General features: G+C 36.5%; 1 protein-coding gene across 2 annotated transcripts; it reads right to left on the reverse strand.

Annotated features, from left to right (window-relative positions):
* Window positions 1-1,020: 1,020 nt before the first annotated feature.
* On the reverse strand, window positions 1,021-22,544 carry LOC107906933 (protein DDB_G0276689). 2 transcript variants are annotated; one of them, XM_016834087.2, is made up of 36 exons: window positions 21,168-22,544; window positions 19,876-20,020; window positions 19,140-19,418; window positions 18,851-19,018; window positions 18,547-18,762; window positions 17,875-17,969; window positions 16,509-16,680; window positions 15,725-16,149; window positions 15,007-15,130; window positions 13,708-13,803; window positions 13,550-13,621; window positions 12,855-12,992; window positions 12,449-12,602; window positions 11,942-12,309; window positions 11,357-11,820; window positions 10,930-11,271; window positions 10,478-10,702; window positions 9,709-9,799; window positions 9,498-9,575; window positions 9,114-9,404; window positions 8,805-9,002; window positions 8,054-8,539; window positions 7,561-7,722; window positions 7,028-7,354; window positions 6,845-6,927; window positions 6,638-6,742; window positions 6,156-6,384; window positions 5,578-5,943; window positions 5,387-5,488; window positions 4,820-4,963; window positions 4,288-4,376; window positions 3,629-3,711; window positions 3,421-3,536; window positions 2,591-2,676; window positions 1,702-1,801; window positions 1,021-1,511 (listed from the first exon to the last, which is right to left on the reverse strand). In XM_016834087.2, exons 1-36 carry the CDS (start codon window positions 22,094-22,096, stop codon window positions 1,446-1,448), a joined length of 7,614 nt encoding a protein of 2,537 aa, XP_016689576.2. In that variant the 5' UTR covers window positions 22,097-22,544; the 3' UTR covers window positions 1,021-1,445. The 2 variants fall into 2 exon arrangements, with proteins under 2 accessions (XP_016689576.2, XP_040949133.1); XM_041093199.1 differs by lacking the exon at window positions 19,876-20,020 and having other exon boundaries at window positions 21,168-21,344.
* Between the last annotated feature and the right edge of the window lie 313 nt (window positions 22,545-22,857).

A 22,857-nucleotide genomic window follows, 5' to 3' on the forward strand; every position in this document is an offset into this window, starting at 1 on the left:
TCATGAACTATGTTGACCTCAATGCATAGATAGGATTGTAAATGTCCAAGATTTTTAATGAAAAACTAGGTTTCACTTCTTTTATGGTTTCAAGTCATTGGGTTTGATCTCTTTGGCATTGGTTTTATGTTTAGACTTCTCTATCTATATATTTGATAACATTATTTTTTCTTTTTGGAATTTAATGATTGAAATGTAAGAAATGAGCAAAAAGAATATAACTTGATAATATATAAATTTTAAAAGACCACTAAAAAGTTAGTTCTATATTTAATTAACTATTTAACAATTAAATTTGTTTGAGTTTCACCTACGAAAGTTGTTCAAGAGTTATATGGTTGTCAATGCTTGGCTTTACCCAAAATAGTTGTGATGTAATTGATATATTTCTTTAAATAAACTAAAAATTCTAAAACATTAATAATGAAATTGAATTGTGTAACTACATTGAATAAAAACACCAAAAATAGTTATGATGTAATTGATATTCTTTTTTTTTTGTTGAAAAATAAATTAAAAATTCTAAAATTAGATGATTAAAATAAAACATCCCCTTTTAAACCTATAAAAATGAAAATGAAATATTTAAAAAATTCTAAATTTTTTTATTGATTATTTACCCATACATTTCTTTTCCAATTATATAATACCGATTAAACTGCTAGACTTACCGACTGATTTTAACCTGCTAACAACCATGGTTTTATTTATGTAATCATATCCCTTTAATTTTATCAATATATATACAAAACCAAGTATTAATATGTAAAAAATACAAAATTTCACACGTTAAAAAAAAAAAATTCAAATGCACTAATATGAACAGAACGAAAAAGATAAAATCTTTTGATAGTTTAAACATTTGCATGTAAAAAATATAAATTTTTAATAGTTTAAATATAATTGAACAGTACACATATTTCTCATTTTTCCCCATATGTTCCTTATTTCTTTCTCATTCTTTACATAGCAAAAGACAGAATTAACCTCCTCCACAACAAGTACCTCTGCTTTAAAAAGTGACTGAAAATTGAGAGCTTCTATAATATGGTATGGATAAAACCATGCAAATAGCTCCACATACAAAAAATTATGAAGCTACTGCATGCTAACCTATTATCTTTATTATGTCATAATAATTTACAAAATTATTTAGTACATAAAATTAAAACCCAGTTGCGCGCATACACACACACTCTATGAAGCAGAACTCATCCATGACCATAAGCTCGAGAAGCCATCAAAACTTTAAAGTTCAAATAAATCAATACATACAAAAAAAAAAAAAGAACATTATTTATAAGAAAAACCAATTTAAATTGCCTGTATTTGATGGTTGCCAGAATCTGAATCAGCCAATCGCATCCCCTTCCAGAGTTGTGAAATCGGGTTCTTGTAATAGTGGACTTAGCAACCACGTGAATATGAAGTAGCAGAAATACATGTTACATGTACTGAGACAGCCATTGTTTACACATATCAAGCACGGGAAGAGCATTGGCGTGTAAAGCCTGAAAGGTATTAAAACAACATCGGCACTTTCTCGTCAGCTCTGAATGATTATATCAGATTAGAATTAAAGGGCATAAGGTACCACTCGAAATCGGTTGAAGAATGTCACACATTTACAGTTTTTAACTTCAGAGGACCTTCATGAAAGACTAACTCATAAATTGTGACACTAGAGAAAAGGAGGACAACCTGATGTGCAACATATTGAACATCAGCCACGCTTCCACTTCGAGATGCAATCTGGAAAGCACTTTTTAGGCGACCACAAACCACACATGCCAGCACTTTCCTGCAAAGAGGAGTTAGGAATTGAAAAGCACACAAAAGTTATCAGATGCAGTTTTTAGCAACTAATACAAATATAAGTAACGAAACCAAGGAGGCTGCTTACCTCCAACTATATGACATCTTTTAGCAGAAATTACAGGCTATAAATATTCTAAATCTCCACTAAAAAGTAACAAAAGATGAACCCTTTTCCTATTAAATGGCTAATTCCCAGTTCAAAGTCTTCTATTGCTCGGTAATTGCTGTAAGAAAAAGACTATGAATACAACAGCAAAGAAGATTAGAAGTGAGGCATGCCCTGTAAGTATTAACCATCTATCAACTAAGTTGGGTTTCGTCTTAATGAACTTTGTGACAACTAACTGCACAACCTATGGCTTTTTCAGTTGCAATTAAAACATAACAGTACATCTGGAGGAGTCTACTATCAGGTGGCCATCACAATATTCAACTGATTCACTTAAATTAATGAGCCAAACCAGCTTTATTATTTTGTAGGCAAGGAAGAAAAAGGACCGGTTGGAGATAAATAGCATGCACGAATCTATTTCATAAATAGAACATTGACTGGCTCAGTGGGTGAAGGTTGGATTGCCAGGCACAAGTCCTTAGAACAGTCGCCTTTTAGAAACCTTTTTCTAGTTAGAATATTACCTAGCTGACTAGTCCACCTATTTGAGGATCCAATACAATAGCCTTAAACGAATACATACTGTGTATGACCTGCTGTACCTAGAAAAAAATTGCAAAGTGACAACCACAAAAACTTGAAATATCCAAAAAAGACTACCTGTGACTACTAGTCAGCATGTCAATGAGACGGTCTGGGCGTTCCTTGTGTTTGTTAGCATACACATTAATAGCAGCCCCCAATACCTACAAATTCCAAAAATCACAGGATCACTCATTCATGAAACAAAAGAAACATTTTTTTGGGGGGGCGGGGGGGGAACCTATATTCTGGTCGTTTCACATAATTGCTTATTTCATTTTATCAAGAAACTACCAAATACACTAAAAGGTCACCATTGAGCTCAATTTGAATAAACTTGCTTCATTTAATGGATTGGATGGCCTTTCAGGTTCAGCTAGACAACAATAACTTATTGGCTGAACTCAAATGAAGAAGCTAACATGAAACCATGTTTATGGCACCTCTGCCTTTTGACGACTAAACAATACAAATAACCAGAGCATGCACCAGCCTTTGGCAAGTTTGTTTAATATTTTGATCTGCATAAAGTATATTCAGTAGGAACTAATATTCTAACTTGTATACCAAGAAGATGCTAGTGGGACCCCTTTTTCATAAAAGTTTCGATTTAGAGCATCAGCACAAGCTAATGGGTAATAGACAGAATTTATCGCTCAAGACTTTAACTGAATGCCTTTTAGTGCTTTTAATTTGTCAATATAGCCGACAGAATCCAAACACTAATTTCTTAATTATTGTGGCTCCTTCCATAGCATACAACTTAAAAAAGTCTAATATTGTATTCTGTTGAAAAGTTACTTTCGGTAAAGGACCTCTGGAACTATCAGAACATAAATTCAATAAGTGTTGGCCCTCTGGTAAGTACTAATGTGTTCACTATACCACATCAAAAGAAAGTGCACTACCTGGTCCCAATCATCATCATCAATTGTTCCTTTAATGTTTCTGAAAAATTCCGTCAACAGGCTGCCCTTTTTCCTTTCAGCAAGCGATGCAGCAACAGCAGCATATATGTCAACAGCTGCATGGAAAATACGCCAAATGTTAAAAGCAGTACTGCATTAACTTAGATAACTTTAAGAAATTGACAAAAAGGAAAAAATGTGCAGCCACCTGGAAGATTAAATTCATAAATAACTTGGAATGCCAAATCAAAGTTCCTCTCAACAAGAGTTTCTGCAATCTCACACCTCCTCCTGAAAAGCAGCAAGCATCACAAACCAGTCAACATCGACAGCAATGTGCATTCCACTAACAATGGATCCGCACAAAGAAGGTGATACATTCTAAAGTGTAGAGTAATTCTATGCATGGTATAGCATCCTCATGTGGATGCTTAATGAATGTAATTAATATAGTTAACCACCTTATGAGATGGATACTAACAAGTAAGCAAATTTCATTAGCCTTGATTAACTTCAGCATTACATGATACAACTAATGTTCCACCACTGCTGGCAATTATTTGACAAAGACATAATTACTAACCACTGAATTGAATTTTTCCCCAAATAATAATAAAGCTTAAAAGGCCTTTTCACTTCATGCATTATTGTTTGAATTAAAATGCCTTAGACAAAAAGCTTCAAGTAATATACATCAGTGATTGAAATATATTTAAACTCTGCATTTTCTCATTTCTGATAAATAATAATTAACTGAGGAGCCAATCATGGTTGCCTAGTTGTTAACCAAATATTCCAACAAGTTGAAACATCAGAAAAAAATTTTGGCTACTCTCATGCCTAAACATAATTGAAGATGAGAATAACCTAAAGGTTTCTTGATCATTTGGATTTCCAAAAAGTGAATGTCTCCACTGTGGTCCATCAGCGTCATTAAAAGTTTTCACAACTTCCACCTGCAAAGCCCGACAAATATAAACTAAACATGAGACTTACCAATTAAACTGACATTAAATGAAAGCAATTGGAGCTTGAATTTATTCTTAGTGAAATACAGTAACTGATATCCAGTTTAATCAAATGCTGTCAAGCTACTAAGATGGCAACTAAAACGTAACAGTATACTGAGGATTGCCATGGACTTGTTCATACAAATTCAATATCTGAAAAAAAAAAAGAAATTTCTAGGTTCCTTAGCTGCCAAAATTTTATTTCACAAAGGGTTTCATATTTTCTATTTCAATTTTTTGGTGTAGGCAAAGGTGGGGTTTCAGCATAGTAGAAGGTAGTGATATGTGTATTTAGACTTTCAAAAAGGAAAAGAATTCAATTACAAGCAGAATATCTTTTCTAAATCCATTCATTACAAGCAGAATATCTTTTCTGTAGCTATTATTACCTGGATTGCCACTCTAGCAGAAAACTTGACAAGTCCTTCTTCTGTAAGCTTCTCAGAGGCACTTCTTCCTCTAACGCCCTTTGTGATCAGCTTGGTAGATTCTCCACCTTTGTATCGTGCTGATAACCCCTCATCAAAATGCATCTGTAACAGAAGAAAGCATGAGTAACAGGAGCATTTACCACTATTCAGTTTCATGTGATTTTGTATGCACAACTAGCCTTACTAATACCTGAGATATCTCAACAGTTAATGCTTTTACTTTTTGGAGCATCTTTCTTTTTTCTTTTTTTTTTTGGATAATTATACTGTTTGAAAAATCAATCTACAATACCACGTAAGTTTTTCTGAATTGTAATTTTTGAAACACCTTTCTTCTTCTTCTTCTTCTTCTTTTGGATAATTACACTTTTAGAAAAAACAATCTATAATACCATGCAACTTTTTCAGGATTGTACTTTTTTGAACATCAATCTACAGTATTGTTGGTTTTTCGTGGATTCTCTTACATATAATAGGCATTTCAGTGAAATAATGAAAAAAGAGGAGTTTGTAATGCACAGTTACCTTAGCATGTTCCAAATGTCTGATAGCTTCCTCTTGAGACAAAGAATTCATAAATAACTGGATACAACAGAGTCCGGCTGCAACATGATCCTTCTTGATTACCTAAACCATCAAATAAGTTCAGAAAAGAAAAAGTAAATGCAGCCATTTAGCAACATGTATAGAACTTGTTAACATTCCATATCAGTTACCTGAAATTTGTATAGATAATTAAAGTGCTTATGAGTTTCACAATAAGTGCAAATACGGCCAAGTGCAGCAGCTGTATATTGATTTATCAATGCATTCTGCTGTTTTGCAACTGAAATCCTTTGTGAAATCACTTCCTCCAGAACTGACATGGCACCATACCCAACGCACAAGTCACACAAATCATCAATGGTTCCATAATCAGTTGTCAAGGGGTCTGATCTTTGAGGGGACGATGATGAAGTTGCTACTCCCATTGTTGAAGGTTGAGCAGGTGTAGGAACACCATTAGGAGGAAAGAATAACAAGCATGCATCATTGAAGTGACCATGCTTAAACATAAATCCAAGCAAATCCTGACGAGCATACTACAATGACAAAAGAAGGACAATCAAATCAAAGATCTTATCACGGGATGGAAACTGACTAGAACAATGCATATGTAGGTAGGTATCAGTGACATTTATGGAAAGAGAAACATAAATGACAAGAAAGCTTAATCATAGATAGTAGTTAAAATGCAAACAAATTTAACATCAACATATAACCAAGCATGTGAAAAGAATTGAGTTCAACTTACTTCTTGCAAATAGCTAACACACTCAGTATAACGAGCACTGTCCAAGTTACTACGTGGTCCATCTTCAGAGTCAGGGCCGTATGGAGAATTACTATTTGAAGATTCTAGAGACCGCCTTGATCTCTCTGAACGAGGGAAGGTAGATGGCATGTACAGAACATTTAGATATGAATCGGCAGAAAGAGAATCATCCAAGATTGTTGGTGCACTTTTGGCCAAATGTTCATACCTGCAGCATAAATTGCATCAGGCAATTCCATTACCACAAACAACCAAATGTTTCATCTCACTTTTTCTTTCCACTGATAAAGTTATCAATAGCTGAAATGTAACTATGATAGAAGTATGGAAGTAGAGGCCTCAAAAAAATAGATGCAGGGTCCATCATTCAATAATTGAACCCTGCTTCATGTTAAAAGATTTGGACCAGAACAATCAGCTTCTTGCTAATCTATAGTGACTCAAGTTGCACGTCATCTTACATGGAACGAACAGCTGACACGTCCACAGGTGGACCTCCTTCAATTGTATTAATGATCTCTAGAATGACAGGTGCAGGATCACCCTTGTAAAGTTGAAGAGCTTGCCTGAGCCATAAAATTAGCGAAAGAATAAGAAGAAATTCAGCATTGCAAGAACCCAGCGTAGAATTAACAATCTCCTAGCATACTACATAATGCTTGACATACTTAAACTTCACACGCGCTTGCGCATAATGCTCCATCCGAATCAAAGCATGTCCCCATGCATTCCATACAGGAAAAACATCAATCTGCAAGATCAAAGAATTCATGACTCCAAGACATCCAAATAGAGTAGATTTGAGGAAAATATTAGAATCAATTACTGCAATATCTGCACAAAATAGTTACCTTGCACTTCTTGCAAGTATACACAGCCATGCTATACTGTTCATCAACAATCAACCTGTCACGGAGACGGCCAGATGAGTCCTTGTCAGCAATATCATCAAGAGAAGCAGCGATGCCAGATCCCAGAAGGCTTTGAAGAAGCTCAGCACGTCCCAGCCAAACATCTGCTTGTGACAAAACTTCAGATAACTCATCCGTCTGGCTACCCACACTTGAGCTACCAGCATCAGAGGATGCATCATCAGCATCCTTGCTTCTTTCAGAATTACTAGACAAATCGTTGCCACCAGTGAGTTTCCTCAACAGCGATTTAGCATATATTAGTCCCTGCACATGCAAAATAAGACAAGATTGATAACTACCTTGGATAATTATCTCTTCCATTATGCAAGTTTAAAAAAAAGAAGACGACGAAAAAGAACATACACCATTGATTTGGTAGGAGGTGGCATTTAAAGAACAATAAACCCACAATCAGTTATATAACTACTTCTAGCTATTGGCAGTTGAAGGGGATTGGAATAGCCAAATACCTGGACAAATGTCTCAGTAGCATGATATGCTCGACCAATTGTTTCCATTGATGCATTCTCAGGCAACTGCTTGGAGCCCAAAACATTTTTCATCTGATTAACACATAAGTCTAGGGCACTCTTCGCAGACACAAACTCATCAGAACATAAGGAAAGCAATGCCTAGAAACAAGCGAAAAAAAAGAATCAGCAGATCAAAAGGTCCAATGATCAGAAAAAGAAAAGGCGCTATAAATGATACTAGCATAGTTGATTAAAGAAAGCCTGACATGAATTCTGCTCTAGACAGATATGCATAGAAATTTGTTACAGAAATACTCAACCCCAGAGATCCAACCCAACTGATCCCACAGTGCCACAGCATAAACATTCCCAGAAAACAGACATTCTACAAGGATCTGTATCATAATTTTTGAGCTAGCAACGAATAGACAATGCCTATACATAGTTCAACCGCGTTAATTAGAACTATTTGCCTGTTCAATTACCAAACCTTGAAGAGAATAATGTCAGGGGAACTTTCGTATCTGTGAGATGCTCGAACAGCTTCATCTTTACCAGCATCACCTGTTAGCACCCATTCCTCAGCAATTGAGACAGAAGGAAACCGCTCTTGCCCATCCGCATATGCTGATACACGATCCTCTTGAATCCCAGCCATTGCCTCCCAAGTAACTCTTTCAGAAGGTGACAGACCAGAATTCTTTCTTTTCCGATAAACATCTTTGGGGGCAGTCTTGTCCCCAGTATTACGTGGAGCCCAAGAAAAAGCTCTACGAGCCTCCTTTTGCAAGTTGCTTAAACTACTAGTGAAGGATGACCTTGCAGGTACACCTGATTTTGTTTTTGGTTTTGGCCGTGTTCCAGAAACAGATATCCGAGGCTCCCGAATTGGAGAGCTAATACTGACAGCAACAGCTTTAGCAGCATATGATATGATAACACTGTTGTCTCTCAAAGAAGGAAACTCTTTAAGGATCTGTCAGACATAATATCAACGATAAGATTCAGGATTCATATAAATGGGAAATATAAGCAAAAAAAAAAAAGTTCAAAGGAGAAAAAAAAAAGTGAAAGAAGAATCAAAAGGTGCCATAATCTTTGCTCTCAAGTTTCAAGATGAGGAACCAGGAACCAGCAGTCAGCCTCCCATGAGATCACAAATAGTATCATTTAGAAACTACAGAATTTATTTGAAACTAAGAGCCATAACATGCATCTAAAGTGTTCTTTAAGTGTAATACCTGTGAGGCAGATTGCAGTTGTTTCCTCATCAGTAGAACCTCCAATATTAAATGTGGGTGCTCATGCAAGGAAGAACATCGTTGCTGCCAAGGCAGTGGTAAGGCAGCTAGAACACGAAGGCCTAAAGCCCACGAGTTAAGTCGAGAAACCTCAACATCTGACAGACTCCCATCTCTTCGCTTCAAGAAGAAGTGAACCTTTACAAAAGGACAGGAATGAATCATTTACAGATTGTTTTCAAACTCAATAAGCTTTACGTACGGGACAGTCAAATCCCAAAAAGGAGGCTGATGAAAACAATTAATTACAAGAAGTTGTTTTGACCGAAGGTTGGGTAATAGTTGCATTGCACCCATAGCGACTGGTAGAGCATCATCAGAGTCACCTAGTGATGATAAAAAACGGGAAGCTTCTGCTGGTCCTCCACCATTCAAAGGATCCGCTGTGAGAAGCTTCACAAGCTGTCGGCCCTGAAGTTCTCTCCGCAGTTCTGCTGATAATCCAGCACTTTCAGCAACTTCTAAAGCAGCAGAAACAGCTCCTTTCTCAGCTAATCTTAGCGCTAAGCCTTCAGGATCTTCCTTACACTCAGCTTCAACCTGAAATTTTCAGGAAAAAGAAAGAAGCATAAGATGGTTAGTTAGAGACTAGAGTACTTTCTCATTTAGTTCAGGCACTGACAAGAATACAACCTCTTGCCAGCTTCCATGGTGATGATCTACACTTAATATATGGCTGTACCGCTGCAAAGCTTGTCTCCTTTGCAGGAGCTGCATAATCCAAAGAATGTATCATTTTCCACTAAGTTATTACAAAAAAGCAAAGAAATCATATCAAGAGGAAATAAGAACACAAGTTCCAGCATCCAGGGAAAAACAAAGCAATTACTATCAAACCCAGCACCTCATTCCTAACTGGATCACTTTGAGGCAGGTGGCAGCTGCACATGGTCAGAACATCCAAAGCAGCATCAAGTTCCCATCTGTGCATGTACCTGGGAAAGAAATTGAGATTTGAGAGCCCCCGAGTCCAGGCACATTATAAATCTTCCATGACGTGCAAGTATTGCCAGTTGCTAAAACAGGCTTCAGATAAATAATGCTAAAAGACACGGATTACTATACTCAATCCCCTTCATTGTAGGGCCCATAAGATACTTTTTCAACTGCTCTTATTCAGGCAATCTTGTAGAAAGCAAACTGCTGGGTTCTGTTGCATGCTGTATGTTAAGAGGGGAGATATGTCGTAGTAGCCAAACATCCTAGAACAGCCACCTTATTACAACACCAATTGACTACTGTATTTTGCCTCATCAAGGCCAACAAACAATACCTTTGCCACTTTAAAAGAGGAATCGTGATTTTCATATTTTGAAATTCTGACATGAAACAACTTAAAAACGGGGGGAAAAAGCAAAAGAAAGTGTGCCCACATATGATGAATTTGATACAAAAGTATGTACCCAATACCATAAAGTGACAAACCTACCATGCAAGGGAGCAAAATGTCCAAGTTTAGAGAACTTAGGTATCATATATTATGAAGATAACAACTATAATGGCACATTCTTTCTAGCCCTTTTGTACCCTCATACTGCAAAATCATCTCTTAATAGATTACATTAAGCAGCCATCATTGCAGCAGAGAAAAAAAGATTGGAGCTTTTACATACTTGAGGGCAAGTCCAGCTGCCAGTTGCTTGTCCTTCAACCGCAGGCAATACTGCCAACTATTGCTCCAGATGCCATGCCCCCCATAACCCTGAGGTTGCCCAGAGGCTGAATGGCTTCCTTCTCCTCGTTCAATTAGTAGTTGAAGCAACCGGTCTGAAGCTCCATTACGCAGAAAGCGATCAGAGAGTGCAAGCGCATCCATTAACTTTCCTTCATCAATCAACCTAAAAGAGGGAACAAAATGATAAGTAGTATGACAAACTAATCACGAGTGTCAAATACTATTTATAACTACCAGTAGCTCAAATCTTTGCTCCTCAAATAAGGGTGCTAGTGCAAAAACTGAAACCTCATATGGCGATACTTGTAAATGTTAACAATCATATGGAGCTGGAAAGTAACATATTAACTGTCACAATTTGCAACAAATACATAGACAAAGGGATAGTACCGTTCCACAGCTTTCTCATATGGATCTTCATTCTCTAAACCAAAAGAAAGAAAAACTGTACTATCAACTTCGGCTGTTTCAGGTTTTAAGGAGTCATGCCATGGGTCTGGAGAAGTGTTATCCTTAACATTTAGGTCCAAGGATGTTGTGACGTTAGAATTATTGACAGTTTCATCAACTTCTGACTCAGTGTCACTGTCAGATTCTCGCAGTCTTTTAATAACAGTTCTTGTTTCAGGTTTAACCTTGCCATCATCATCTCTTTGCATAGCTGTCACGGCAAATTCTGAAACTCTATGAAGATTAGTCTGCATTTGTATCCATCTATTCAAAGTAGGGAACCTGTTTCAGAAAAATGGAAATTAAACAAAGTTGTGAAGCAAATGAGATAGATGCGCATTAACATTCTGCAAGGCATGCTGGGCACCTTTCAGATTGATCAAGAGCAAACTCATAAAACAACCGATCAGCATCAGGTGCCTGCAATAAATCATCATCCAAGGAGCTAGATATAGAAGAGTCACTGCCGCTGTGTAACATACTGCTTCCAAAAACACAAGCCAATACAACCCTGACAGGAGATATTTTAACCAAATGTTTCACAATATCCAATTGTAGAGGGTAAAGAGGGATCCCGGGTGTTGCAGAGGAACGACTGTAACAGCTAGGCTTAGCGTCTTTAGCAGAAGGAGAAAGTACTTTATTTTCTGAACAACTACGAGGGCATGTGGGGATGACAGGAATACATGCCCAACCATTACCAGACCGTGGAGGATAAACCGGGGGTACACATGCTGAAATCACTTCATGAACAAAGTCAGCAGACATTATCTCTGCTACTTTTCCAGCTGCATCTGTGCTGCCTCGGTCAAAGACCAAACGAGTTAAGAGCTGAAAAACAAAATAGTAAACAGTGAATATATAACAAGAAAAAAAGAAATCATTGAAATGCATAGCAAGAACCTCAGCTTCAGTAAAATGATATAGGAAGGAAGGTAAGAAAATTCCTTACATCTTTAGGCCATTCATAAACAAGTGAGAAAAAGTTAAAGTCATGAGTTGTATCTGTTCCATCCACTATGTCACCTATTGCAGCAATATGGAGAATAAATTGTGACAAATAGGTTGTGGGCTTTGCACTTAAAGGGCCAAAAAGCCTCTTCCCAGCATCCATCATATCATAACCAACCGACTGCACACTATTATCTCCAGTCGTGGAAGTTACTGATGTCTGATTGACAGCTTTTAGCCCAAGCCCAAGAACACCATCCTTGTCAAGAATGGATTGTACTTTGCGATCACTTCCTGGTCCTTCCTCTTTAGCAAAATTGACTTCCATTTCTTCATCGGTAATAGCTCTGGCTAGATTGTGAAGCTTACCTAAGGTTTCACAGCACAAGGACACATGAGAAGCAATAGAACATATTTACTGCAGCAAAAATCAAAATAACAACAGGCACTGCAAATAAAATAGTTGTAGGATCCCTTTTCCCTGAAGAACCTAAAAAAGAACAAGTACCACTAAGAAACTGCCGCTTGCCCATATGAGCATCTTCAATCATCTGATGTAGAAGTGCAAGGGCACGTTCTTTTTGTCCCAGTCGATGAGAGTCCTTAGCTGCTGAAATGGAGATCTCCCCTGTCAGAATGGCCTGAAGAACTGGAGGACTATCCTGGAAGGTCACACAGAACAATCAGAAATCCTACAATCATCTCCCAAGAAAAGCACACCATATAAACTATACTTGAAATTCTCCAGTGAAATACATAAAGCATCATCCAGACAACTTTTGAAGGAAATACAGAATGCAATTTTTGAAAAGCAAATAATTTGTTTCCTATATCAACTAGAAAAGAGTACAGGGGAAAGGAAAAAAAGAGGAAAATGCAGGCAAAATGAGCATCCAAGAAATTCAAACACTTGCCCGTTCCAATAACTCATGCAGACGTTTCAGGACACGTCGTAATACAGAAATAGCTCCAACTTCATGGATCTGATCCCAGTAAGTGGAACCCACCTTTGGTGAACCTCCCGGATATATCTCAGATAACATAACTTGAGCCTGAACATGAATAGAGTCAATAACATAACCACAAAACACATCAACTAATACACTAGAATCTCTTAAGATTAGAATCTTGTTAGATTAGAAGTAGAAAGGGAAGTTAAAGTCTACAAGATTTCTCCCCCTAAGAGAACATAATAAGATCATGAATAATGATGAAAATAGAATACTATTTTGTTTCACACTGAAATATCACTTATCAAGCCATATTTAATACAAGAACATGTCAAATGATGTTTCTAAATCCCACATTGGTTTAACTTGGGTTTGCTTTAGCCTTAACAATGTCCCTTCCACATGCTACTATTTGGGATCATGTTGGAAGCTAGGGCTAGAATTGTAACCATCAGTCAACGCTGTAAGAAATTGCACAAAGAACTAGAAGAGGAAAGGTAGTTCCACAAGTTCTCATATAATTCTGAAAAAATAAAATTGAAATCAATACGGCCAACTAAATTACAGCAATAATGCTAAACCACCAATGTTAATGAAAAAGATAACACTTGACTATTAAAAACACAAAGTTTTGAGTTCATAGGTAAAAAGAAAATTGCCTGATCCAGAAGCAGTAGAGACATACTGGCAGACCTAGCCGAAGTTGCAGCAACATCAATGCACAGAAAAATCTGCAAGACATATGAAAGGTTTAATATTTTCCAAACTAGAGATATGAAAAGGGAAGAAAGAATTAACAATGTAAGTAAGCACTTACGGTAGCCAAAGGACCCAATTGAGAGCGCAACAATGAAAAATCCAAATCCTGTACCGGAGAAGTCCCATCAGCTGCCCGAGACACTGCATTTTCTACCTGCATAAAGCACATGCATGTGCTAGGAAGTTTATAACAGGGGTGATAAGACCCAAGTGCATGAGCCACAAGAACCATTAAGTTGTATTAGCAAATGAGCTGTCTCTCTTTTCAGTTTAAATTAAAGCAAATGACCTCAGAGGAGGCACCGCCAAATAAAGTATTTTTGTGAAGTCAAAATCACAACTCAAAATACGGAAAACTGCTGGGGTCAAGATGGCTAGATTGATCATTTAAAAGTTCTCATTAAAATACGATAGTGTGATAAGAAGTGACATCTACAAAAGAAAGCACAATATCTACAACAGAAACAAGATCCCCTATGATCATCTTCATATCACAGTCAACCAGAGGGGAAACAATCATGTTGCTAGGAAATACACACATGCAACATCTTTTTTGATGACCGATAGGCAAGAAAGTTTAATTGGATTTGAAAACTAGGCTCTGCCTTCCCAAGTCATATTTTTAGCCCAAGACCTAGGATCATTTCAGAAGCAATCTTTAAGGAAAAATATAACCAACTATATTAGAAAAAGAAGCTTAAAGAATATGATTGGGCACAAAACCCCATGGCCCTTTTCCAGAGGCAAGGATTTGAAAAAATATAACCAACCAACTATCTTTAAGGAATATGATAGGCAGGAAAGTTTAATAGGATTTGAAAACTAGGCTCTGCCTTCCCAAGTCATATTTTTAGCCCAAGACCTAGGAACATTTCAGAAGCAATCTTTAAGGAAAAAATATAACCAACTATATTAGAAAAAGAAGCTTAAAGAATATGATTGGGCACAAAACCCCATGGCCCTTTTCCAGAGGCAAGGATTGAACCTAGATCCTTCCAGACATGCTGCTAAAGGGACACATGACCACTTGGACAAACAAGGTTTTTCTCACAGACCAAGAATGCCAAAACAATATTTGATTAAGTTCTTCATCTCTCAATCATTGTTAAGACATTGTTTAAACCTACTTGGCATAAGAAAACCCACAGCCAGATATGCATAGAACATTGTGAAATGACACCTGACTCGAACTAAATTCGAAATAAGATTACCCTCCACAAGTTGATTAAATTCAGAAAAGCAGGGAGAACAATTCACAAGTACCATAACAAGAACCCTAAGTTATAGAGGGTATTGTAGAAAAAGAAATGTGAAAATAAATCTAAAGAAATTAGCCGGTAAATGATCTGGCACTTACATGCACATTTCCAAATGCGTTATCTACCCACTCAGCTAATTCAAGGGTAGCTCTGTCTTCTGCAGACAATGAAAACCGATGAACTGCCTCTTCTCCAATGTCATATTTTGCTCTTTGCATACAACTGACAAAGAGGGGGGGGGGAGATTAATAAACAAATAAGAGAACCTCAATGCACATTTTTAAGATTTATGGATATTTATAGGGAATCAATATTTTTGCATCCAAAAGCAGCATTGATCATAAATATAATAAGTATGCTTTGCAGAATTACTTCCATTTCTACCTAAACTCTTACTCTAATTTATTTGTCATAATTTTCTCCGAAGACATTTTATTTTACATGTGCAAAGGAGATGTCATAAAAATGTTTCAGTTGATTATGAAAGTAATAAAGGATATTCAACCCCATATATTCAAAGGAACTGCTGCAACACAGGTAACCAACTTGACTAAGTCCTAAGTTAGCAGCATGCTACATCATGCTGAATATCATTATTAACTTGAAAAACAAAGGAATTCAGGTATTCCCCCAGCAACCAACTATAGCGATTACCAATTCCAACAGATACTTTGCCATATGGAATAAACAAACGTATTTGACAGGTTCATATCACATGACCTGTTATGTTAATGAGATGCATTTCCTGCACAACTTTTTGCTTTTTCTTAGTTGAAATTAACAAATTTGACTAGAATGTATTATCATCAAGCTTACAGACTAAGTAGCTTAGACGGGGCTGCTCGTAATATAGTCAATGCCTCCTTCCAACTCCATGGCCTTTCAGATAATGGGAGAAGGCGCTGCAAAATTGATAATCGCCATTCCCAATCTTCAATGAAACGTTTACCCATTGAAATTCTCCACTCCAAAGCCTGCCTCCCAGACATGCTTAAACCATCAGCGGATGCATGCTCCTCCACAGCTGTGCTTGATGGAAGACTATGACGTACAATATCAAGTAGCAACCCTGTGAAAGATATAGCCATTTTGTTTCCACCTTCATATATGGTTAAATCAATATGTTCGGAACCACATTCAACAGACTGTTTAAAAAGGCTCCCGGGTGAGGCACAATGCGTCAAATTGAGAGAGATATCATCCATATGTAAAAGTGAAATTATAACATTCACCATCAGTATCTGCATTTGAACAAAATGAACATTATGTAAATTCAGGAAGTAAATAACAGGAAACTAAAATGGAAAGTCTACCAGCACTAATGTAAAAGTAAGATAATTCAAAATAAGTCAGAAAAAAAATGACCGTATGAAGAACTTAAAGAGTAACCTAAATGTTTGCTACATGCAAACAATGATAATCGAATTACTAGCAAAGAAGTCTGACTCCAATATATGCATAACCATTTAAAAAACATTTTTATAGATAATTCACAATCCAATAGATTTTTCCAGGACAACTTGCAATTTTCCATGAATGAAGAAAACCATAAGAAAACAAAATTCTTCCAAAAAAAAAACTGCAGACTGTAACAGAGTACCCTGCGTGGAATATTTTTTATCGCCGCCAAATGGTTCTTTAGGTCTTGCAAATGACATAGTGCCACTTGATGAGTCTCTTTCTCACCAGTCATGCTACTTCCCATTGCTCCTAGTGCAAGGACAGTGGATTCCAAAGCATAACGCATGTGCATAAGTTCAATATCTTGCCCCCTACCACATTAAGGAACTATAAATAAGAAACAACATCCTAAAGAGAAAAAAGTCATTTACACAAGTGATACTTGGAAAAGAAAGTGTGAAAAATGGAATAAATAGCAGCCAGTAATAACAATATCTGTTATATGTTGAAGCACAGCATGCATATATGTGGCAACCAGGCTAATTCAACATCCATTTATTGTACTAACCATACGATAAAATATACAATCAGTAAATAGCACTATCTTTACTCAGACAGATGAAATTAATTGCAACATTTTTACGATAAAAAGTCATAACCCTTTCAAAATCCAGAGATGCAGACATCTCCAGAATCTATTCAACAAAAACATCAGGTAAGTGGTTGACTTCTTACTATAGAAGACATAAAACCAGAAAATTGCTTTGCAATCACATCATATCTCATCACTGGCACCAAGACTACCCCATAAAATTGGCTGCATACTGCTCCACTACAAAGACCAAACTAAGTCTCATCTGTGCTGTGTAAAACGAAGGCTTTTTAGTAAATTGAACCCCTAAACTAAAGCCCCAATTCTCAGATTGGTCGTAAAGTTTTTTTGGTTAGAAGTGGTCCCTAAACCATCATTTTGTCCCAGTTTACTCCAAAAAATGATATAACCAATAAGAACATGACACATTCTTACTGGATGCCATACACTTTTTTGGGTAAAATGGGATACAGTTGATAGTTTAGAGACCACTTCTAGCAGAAAAAAAACTTAAGGACCAATTTGGGCATTGGGATATAGTTTAGGGGCCAATTTTACTAATAAAGCCTAAAACAAAGAATAATTTGTGTGCCAATGGAACACCAAAACTGGTTTGCTTCTATAACATTCATTCCAAATGTTATAAGTTAAAAGGGCAGATTAAATTAAATAACACCAGATGACTATGTAAAACAAGTATTCAGATAACAATTTGACAGAAAGTAATATTTTTGTAATCTAAAGGCCAGAGCAAAAACAGACAAAACCTTGCAAGCAAAAACCAACTTCCTGAACCAACCACACCATTCACCACTCCAGTACAATAACAAAATTTGATTATCTGGAATACCTACCATCAAAGTTCAATATTCTATGGATGGCCAACCAGACTTTAAAAATTAAATAAAGATTTAGGAATTGCATATATCCAAGTTTGACAATACTAATGGGTGAAACCGCTCAACCAAGATACCTTTTCCAGCCCTCAAGAGTAGAAGCAATTGGCTGCATGCTAATCAATTCAATAGCATCTTGAAACTTTATGCTTGGAACAGCATCAAACAGTACCTAAAGAAAAGAAATCCAGTTACAGATCAATACCACACTAAAAGGAAAAAAGGAACTGCTTACAGCTTGCAACAAGCAAAGTGTATAGCATCATGGTTATTATTGACAAACAGTTAGTTTTCCTCCTCTTTTAAGTCCGGGATGCGTAACAAGTCATTATTAAACAGAAGCCTAGAAAGAATGAGGTAAAACTATGCAACCTAGACCAAGGAAGTTCCACAGAATATCCATCAACCTCAAAAGAAAAGGACATATTTAACAAAAAGTTACAACTACAGCTGCATACAAGTTATAGCAATGTCTCAGATTTGAATAGTTCTAATGACTTTAGTTTCTCACAACATGCAATTTATTTTGTATCTGATGGTAAAACAACGTCTAGTGTGTCATTGTTATTTATGGTCATGATGTTTCTAAGGGTGCTTTGTTTATGTTAAAAAATATATCTTAGTCATCTAGTTGGTTTTTGTGCTTTCATGTATGATTTAAAAGTACAGTGACTTATACGGAATCTGCAACATTACTGTTCGTAGTATTATGAATAAAATTGTTCTCAAAACTGGTTATGGAGTCTTACCCGAAGGGGAGATTGAACAGAAAGTCTTTCCAACACAAAATTTTCAACAAATGTGTCTAACTTAGCATCTTCACTTCCAGATACTATGTTTTCATGTCCAGACAATAGTAATGAGAATTTTGAACTCCATGGTTGACCGGAATTGACACAAGCAACAAAAGAGGCAATATCAAGGTGATAACATAATTGATCACAGAGATGTTCCACACAAGATACCTGTCAATAATATAAAATATTAAATTTTCATTTTTTATCTATAGAATATTCAACTATAACACCATGAAAGTTCAGAAACATGAATTACCTCATCTGATCGGTTTCCATAGAGAGGTGATTCTTCCAGCTGAAAAACATGTGATTTACTTACCCAAAGAAATTGCATTAAGTTCCGCCTCAAAATTGTTTTACCAGACAGCAAATCCCAACCCATAGTAGCTATCAGGGGCCGAAGCCGAGGGAACAGTACAAGAACCTAACCATATATTTTTTTTAAAAATGCATATAAGATTGACAAAGTAAAAGAGTAACACATAAAAAATGCCTGCTACATTTTAGGCTGATGAATTAACTTAAACATAAAATAAGACACATACATCAGTTGCCTCTTCAATGTTCTCCCTTTTTATGGCGGATAAAACCGTATTCATCACACACTCTAGTACATGTAACCCAGAAATGCGAGCAAAATGGAACAAATCTCTCATGCAAGAACTTGCTGCCATACTCAAGGGCCAATGCTTGTTATTTAAATCTGCATTAGTTTTCAGTTCCACTAAATACTTATGAAAATGCTCAAGAGGTGGAGGAATTTGGTTGTTATCAAGAGATCTATACATCTCAATCTCTTCAACAAGCAACTCGTCATGAATAACCTGCAAGAAAGCAAGGTAAAATACAAGGTGACAATATGTAAAGGATTTAACTAATAGTGCTAGATCTTCTATTTGAAAGTCAAAGTTCAATTTAGGAGATATTAACATCACAATAACCAATAAAAAAAAATTCATTTCAAAACTAACCAAAACCATTTGGAGGTTTTAAATGAACTCCAAAGTCAATAAATTTTATTACACGTGAAACAAAAATGAAATGACAATTACCAATTTTAAGGTGTCTCAAGGAACTTATTTCATAAGAACGTTAGTGTTAAAATTGTCACAAAAAATGATGGTATGAAGCTAGCCAAACTATTATATTATAACCGAGTTATGGCATCTCCAAAACAGACATTAAGCAAGCCAACATGGTTTGCAGAGAATTATAGGTAATATACAAGGATTACACCAGTATGGATGTTGGGAGCCAGTAGAAGAAAAAAGAAGGTAATACTTGAATCATTTGGACAAGATGCCTGCAATTTGATGACAGAGCTTCTCCATTAATCTGTAACAACTTTTCTTCTGTGGAATGCCGGGACACTCCGAATCTTTCCTTTTCTGATAAAACCCTCTTGAGTAGATCTCGTAAGAGTGTGCTATTAGAAATACCAAAGGAAATGTAAATAAAAATACAGAAACAAATGAATGAAATTATGTCAACGCCAAAGACAATGACAAATATAGATCTTTCAAATCACCAAAAGATCTAGGGAAGAAAACTATTGAGCAGATAAAGCATACAAGGTTATTTTGTTGATAAATTTTGTCAAATAAAACCTTCATGAAATTTACTTCCAGGAAAAAGGTTTTTGAAGAATTCTAAGAAAATGATAGCAATAGTAGACCAAAAGCATGCTTATAAACATCTTTTATTCCATCAAAGAAAGAATATAAAACTCTACCTCATATCTAAATGGCCACACTGTGCACTTTCATTATACAAGAATATATTTCTCTGGCATCTAACCGTCTTCAGCATATATAAAATGGTTCTAGTACATCCAGGAGCAGTCAATCTAAATATATTGACTTGGTTTAAATCCAATTTACACAAGAAATGTTTCTGAAACCATGATTTCATGAAAGATACACCAAGAAGAAAATTGAAGCTTATTTAATTACATAGACAAAAACTTTATATATCCTTGAAATATGTTATTTAAACTATTAACAGAATGACAAAAAAATTGTTAAAGATCTATGGTAGCAGAGGAAGCACCCCTTTGGTTGGTTAAGTTGGTATTCAGCTTCGACCCCTTTTTATGAAGCAATTGTCACGTACATGGCTTAATATCAAACTCTCTACTGCTCTTGTCCAAAAAATCACCACTAGAAAATTTCTTGTGTAGTTCATGTGAGGCATCTTAAAATAGCATAACTGTCCTCTATACAAGATGCTAAACTAAATTTCATGCTTAAAAGCTGTAGGTTAAACAAGCCTGATAAGATTTAAAGTGAAGTCTAAAATCATTTTTAATGAGAGCACGACACTGATCCTATGCATATAGTTGAGGCCAAGCAGAAAGAGTGAAATTACTCAAGCTCTTCGCTACACTTTTTTACTACACTTGCAGAACAAAAGAAGTAGAACAAAGCACATACCTACCACAACCACAATTGGATCAATTTTTTTTACTTTCCTATCTAACAGTGACTCGATGTCGTACTAAGCATCTTGAAAGAGAAACTACATTGCACTCAAACTGTAAATTTCAGATACATTTTAGCAAAAAATGCACATACCGATACACATCATCCTCGACTCCATAACCAAGGTGAAGAAAACGAATGCGAGAAACCACTCCTTCAATATCCCCATCCTTCAGATATTCCTTCATAGCATCCAAATGGGCTAACTGAACACTCATTTGTATTAAACTAAGAACCCCCTTATGTTCCTCGTCGAATGAATCCACTATCACCTTCTCCTCTCTTCGTATCATTATAGCCATCCCCGAATCATCACCGTCCAATCCTTTCAATTGCCTCTGAATATTCTCACATAAGGCATCGAAAAGATCTGCGTAATCCATAATCACGTTCCTCAAACAAACCATTTCTTCTTCCTCGATCAAAACCTTCTCCAAGACAGCCTTGTGCTCCTCTTCACCATCAGCATCAGCATCACCACCTTCCATGACTACATCCGGTCTCAACCTCCTCATTCCCAATTCCAGAAACCTATCTAAAACCCTAACACAATCTCCCAATTCACCATTTCCCTCTTTCAAATCATCACTTCTGTCCAACAACTCAGGTTTCTCTTCCTCAAAACCTTCGCTCTCACTTTCCTTCTCTTTTTCAATCTTATCCAAATCAACATCTCTTCTCAGACTAGCCGAGACCTTATCAATCAAAACTTGAACTAACAACAAAAATTCCGCTCGTAAGCGCAATGTATCGGGATCGAAGCTCCATATAGATGTAGGATTATTAAATTGCAAGAGCTCGAGAGTTGAAAGATAAGTTAAAAGAGCTGGCGATGGACAAGAAGGTGACCAGGCAATGTTCTCGAACCGACCCGAGTTGGCGACGATCGTTTGAAGGATTGCCAGAGCAAGTTCGGGGTTTTTGGTTCGTAGAGCAAGAAGCGTGGCTCGCAACGGTTCGAATTGAGCTAGGTTTAGATGGTTTGCGGCTAGGCGCGAGAGAAGTTCAGTTTCTTTGTCCATAGAAAATTGAAATGGAAACAAAGTAGTTTTTTTGGATTTTGGATATTTATTTCACTGAGAACTTGTGATTGATCGTGACAACTTGGTGCTGCATGATTTGGATTCTTTTTTTGGGGGGGCTCGGATTGAGAATTCGGTGTTTGGATGCCGGGAAAACAATTGAAGAAAACTGGGTCGGAAATAAGATTTGGGAGAACTGAAGGTTGAAGACAGTGAAAGCGGGGATTCGATATTACTCGGGTCGGGAACCTTCTCGTGCTAAATCAAATGATGCTGACGGGTTGTTAAGCCAACGATGTCGTCTTGGGATTCAATTGTTTAATGAGAGACTTCAAGCTCGAATCAAACCCGTTAGGACCTGTTAGGCAAAACCCGCAGGTCTGTACTGCTTCAGCAATAACTCAAAGGAGTATTTCAGATATCATGTCTTGCTAAATCTCTTCCTGCCTGATCATGGTGTAACAGGAAATCTCCAGTTGAATTTAATAGTATGCTCTGTGTTTACCATATTATAGATACTATACATTAGAAATTAAGCTTAAACCAGAGATACTAAGCTCAGATGAGTTTGGAAAAGTAATATAGATTAATGGTATTAGCAGCTAAAAGACCGTGCCTATTTGAGGGCCAAGAGAAAAAGGTTTGTGTTTTTGGCATAGCATACCTGCTATTATGATATATTAATCTCGAATATCTCGCCTCCATACTCCTCTGCCCTTATTGATATAATAAGGTATTAATGTTTTGTATGCGATAAGTGA

This window comes from Gossypium hirsutum, chromosome D05, assembly GCF_007990345.1.
Source record: "Gossypium hirsutum isolate 1008001.06 chromosome D05, Gossypium_hirsutum_v2.1, whole genome shotgun sequence".
Lineage (NCBI taxonomy): Eukaryota > Viridiplantae > Streptophyta > Magnoliopsida > Malvales > Malvaceae > Gossypium > Gossypium hirsutum.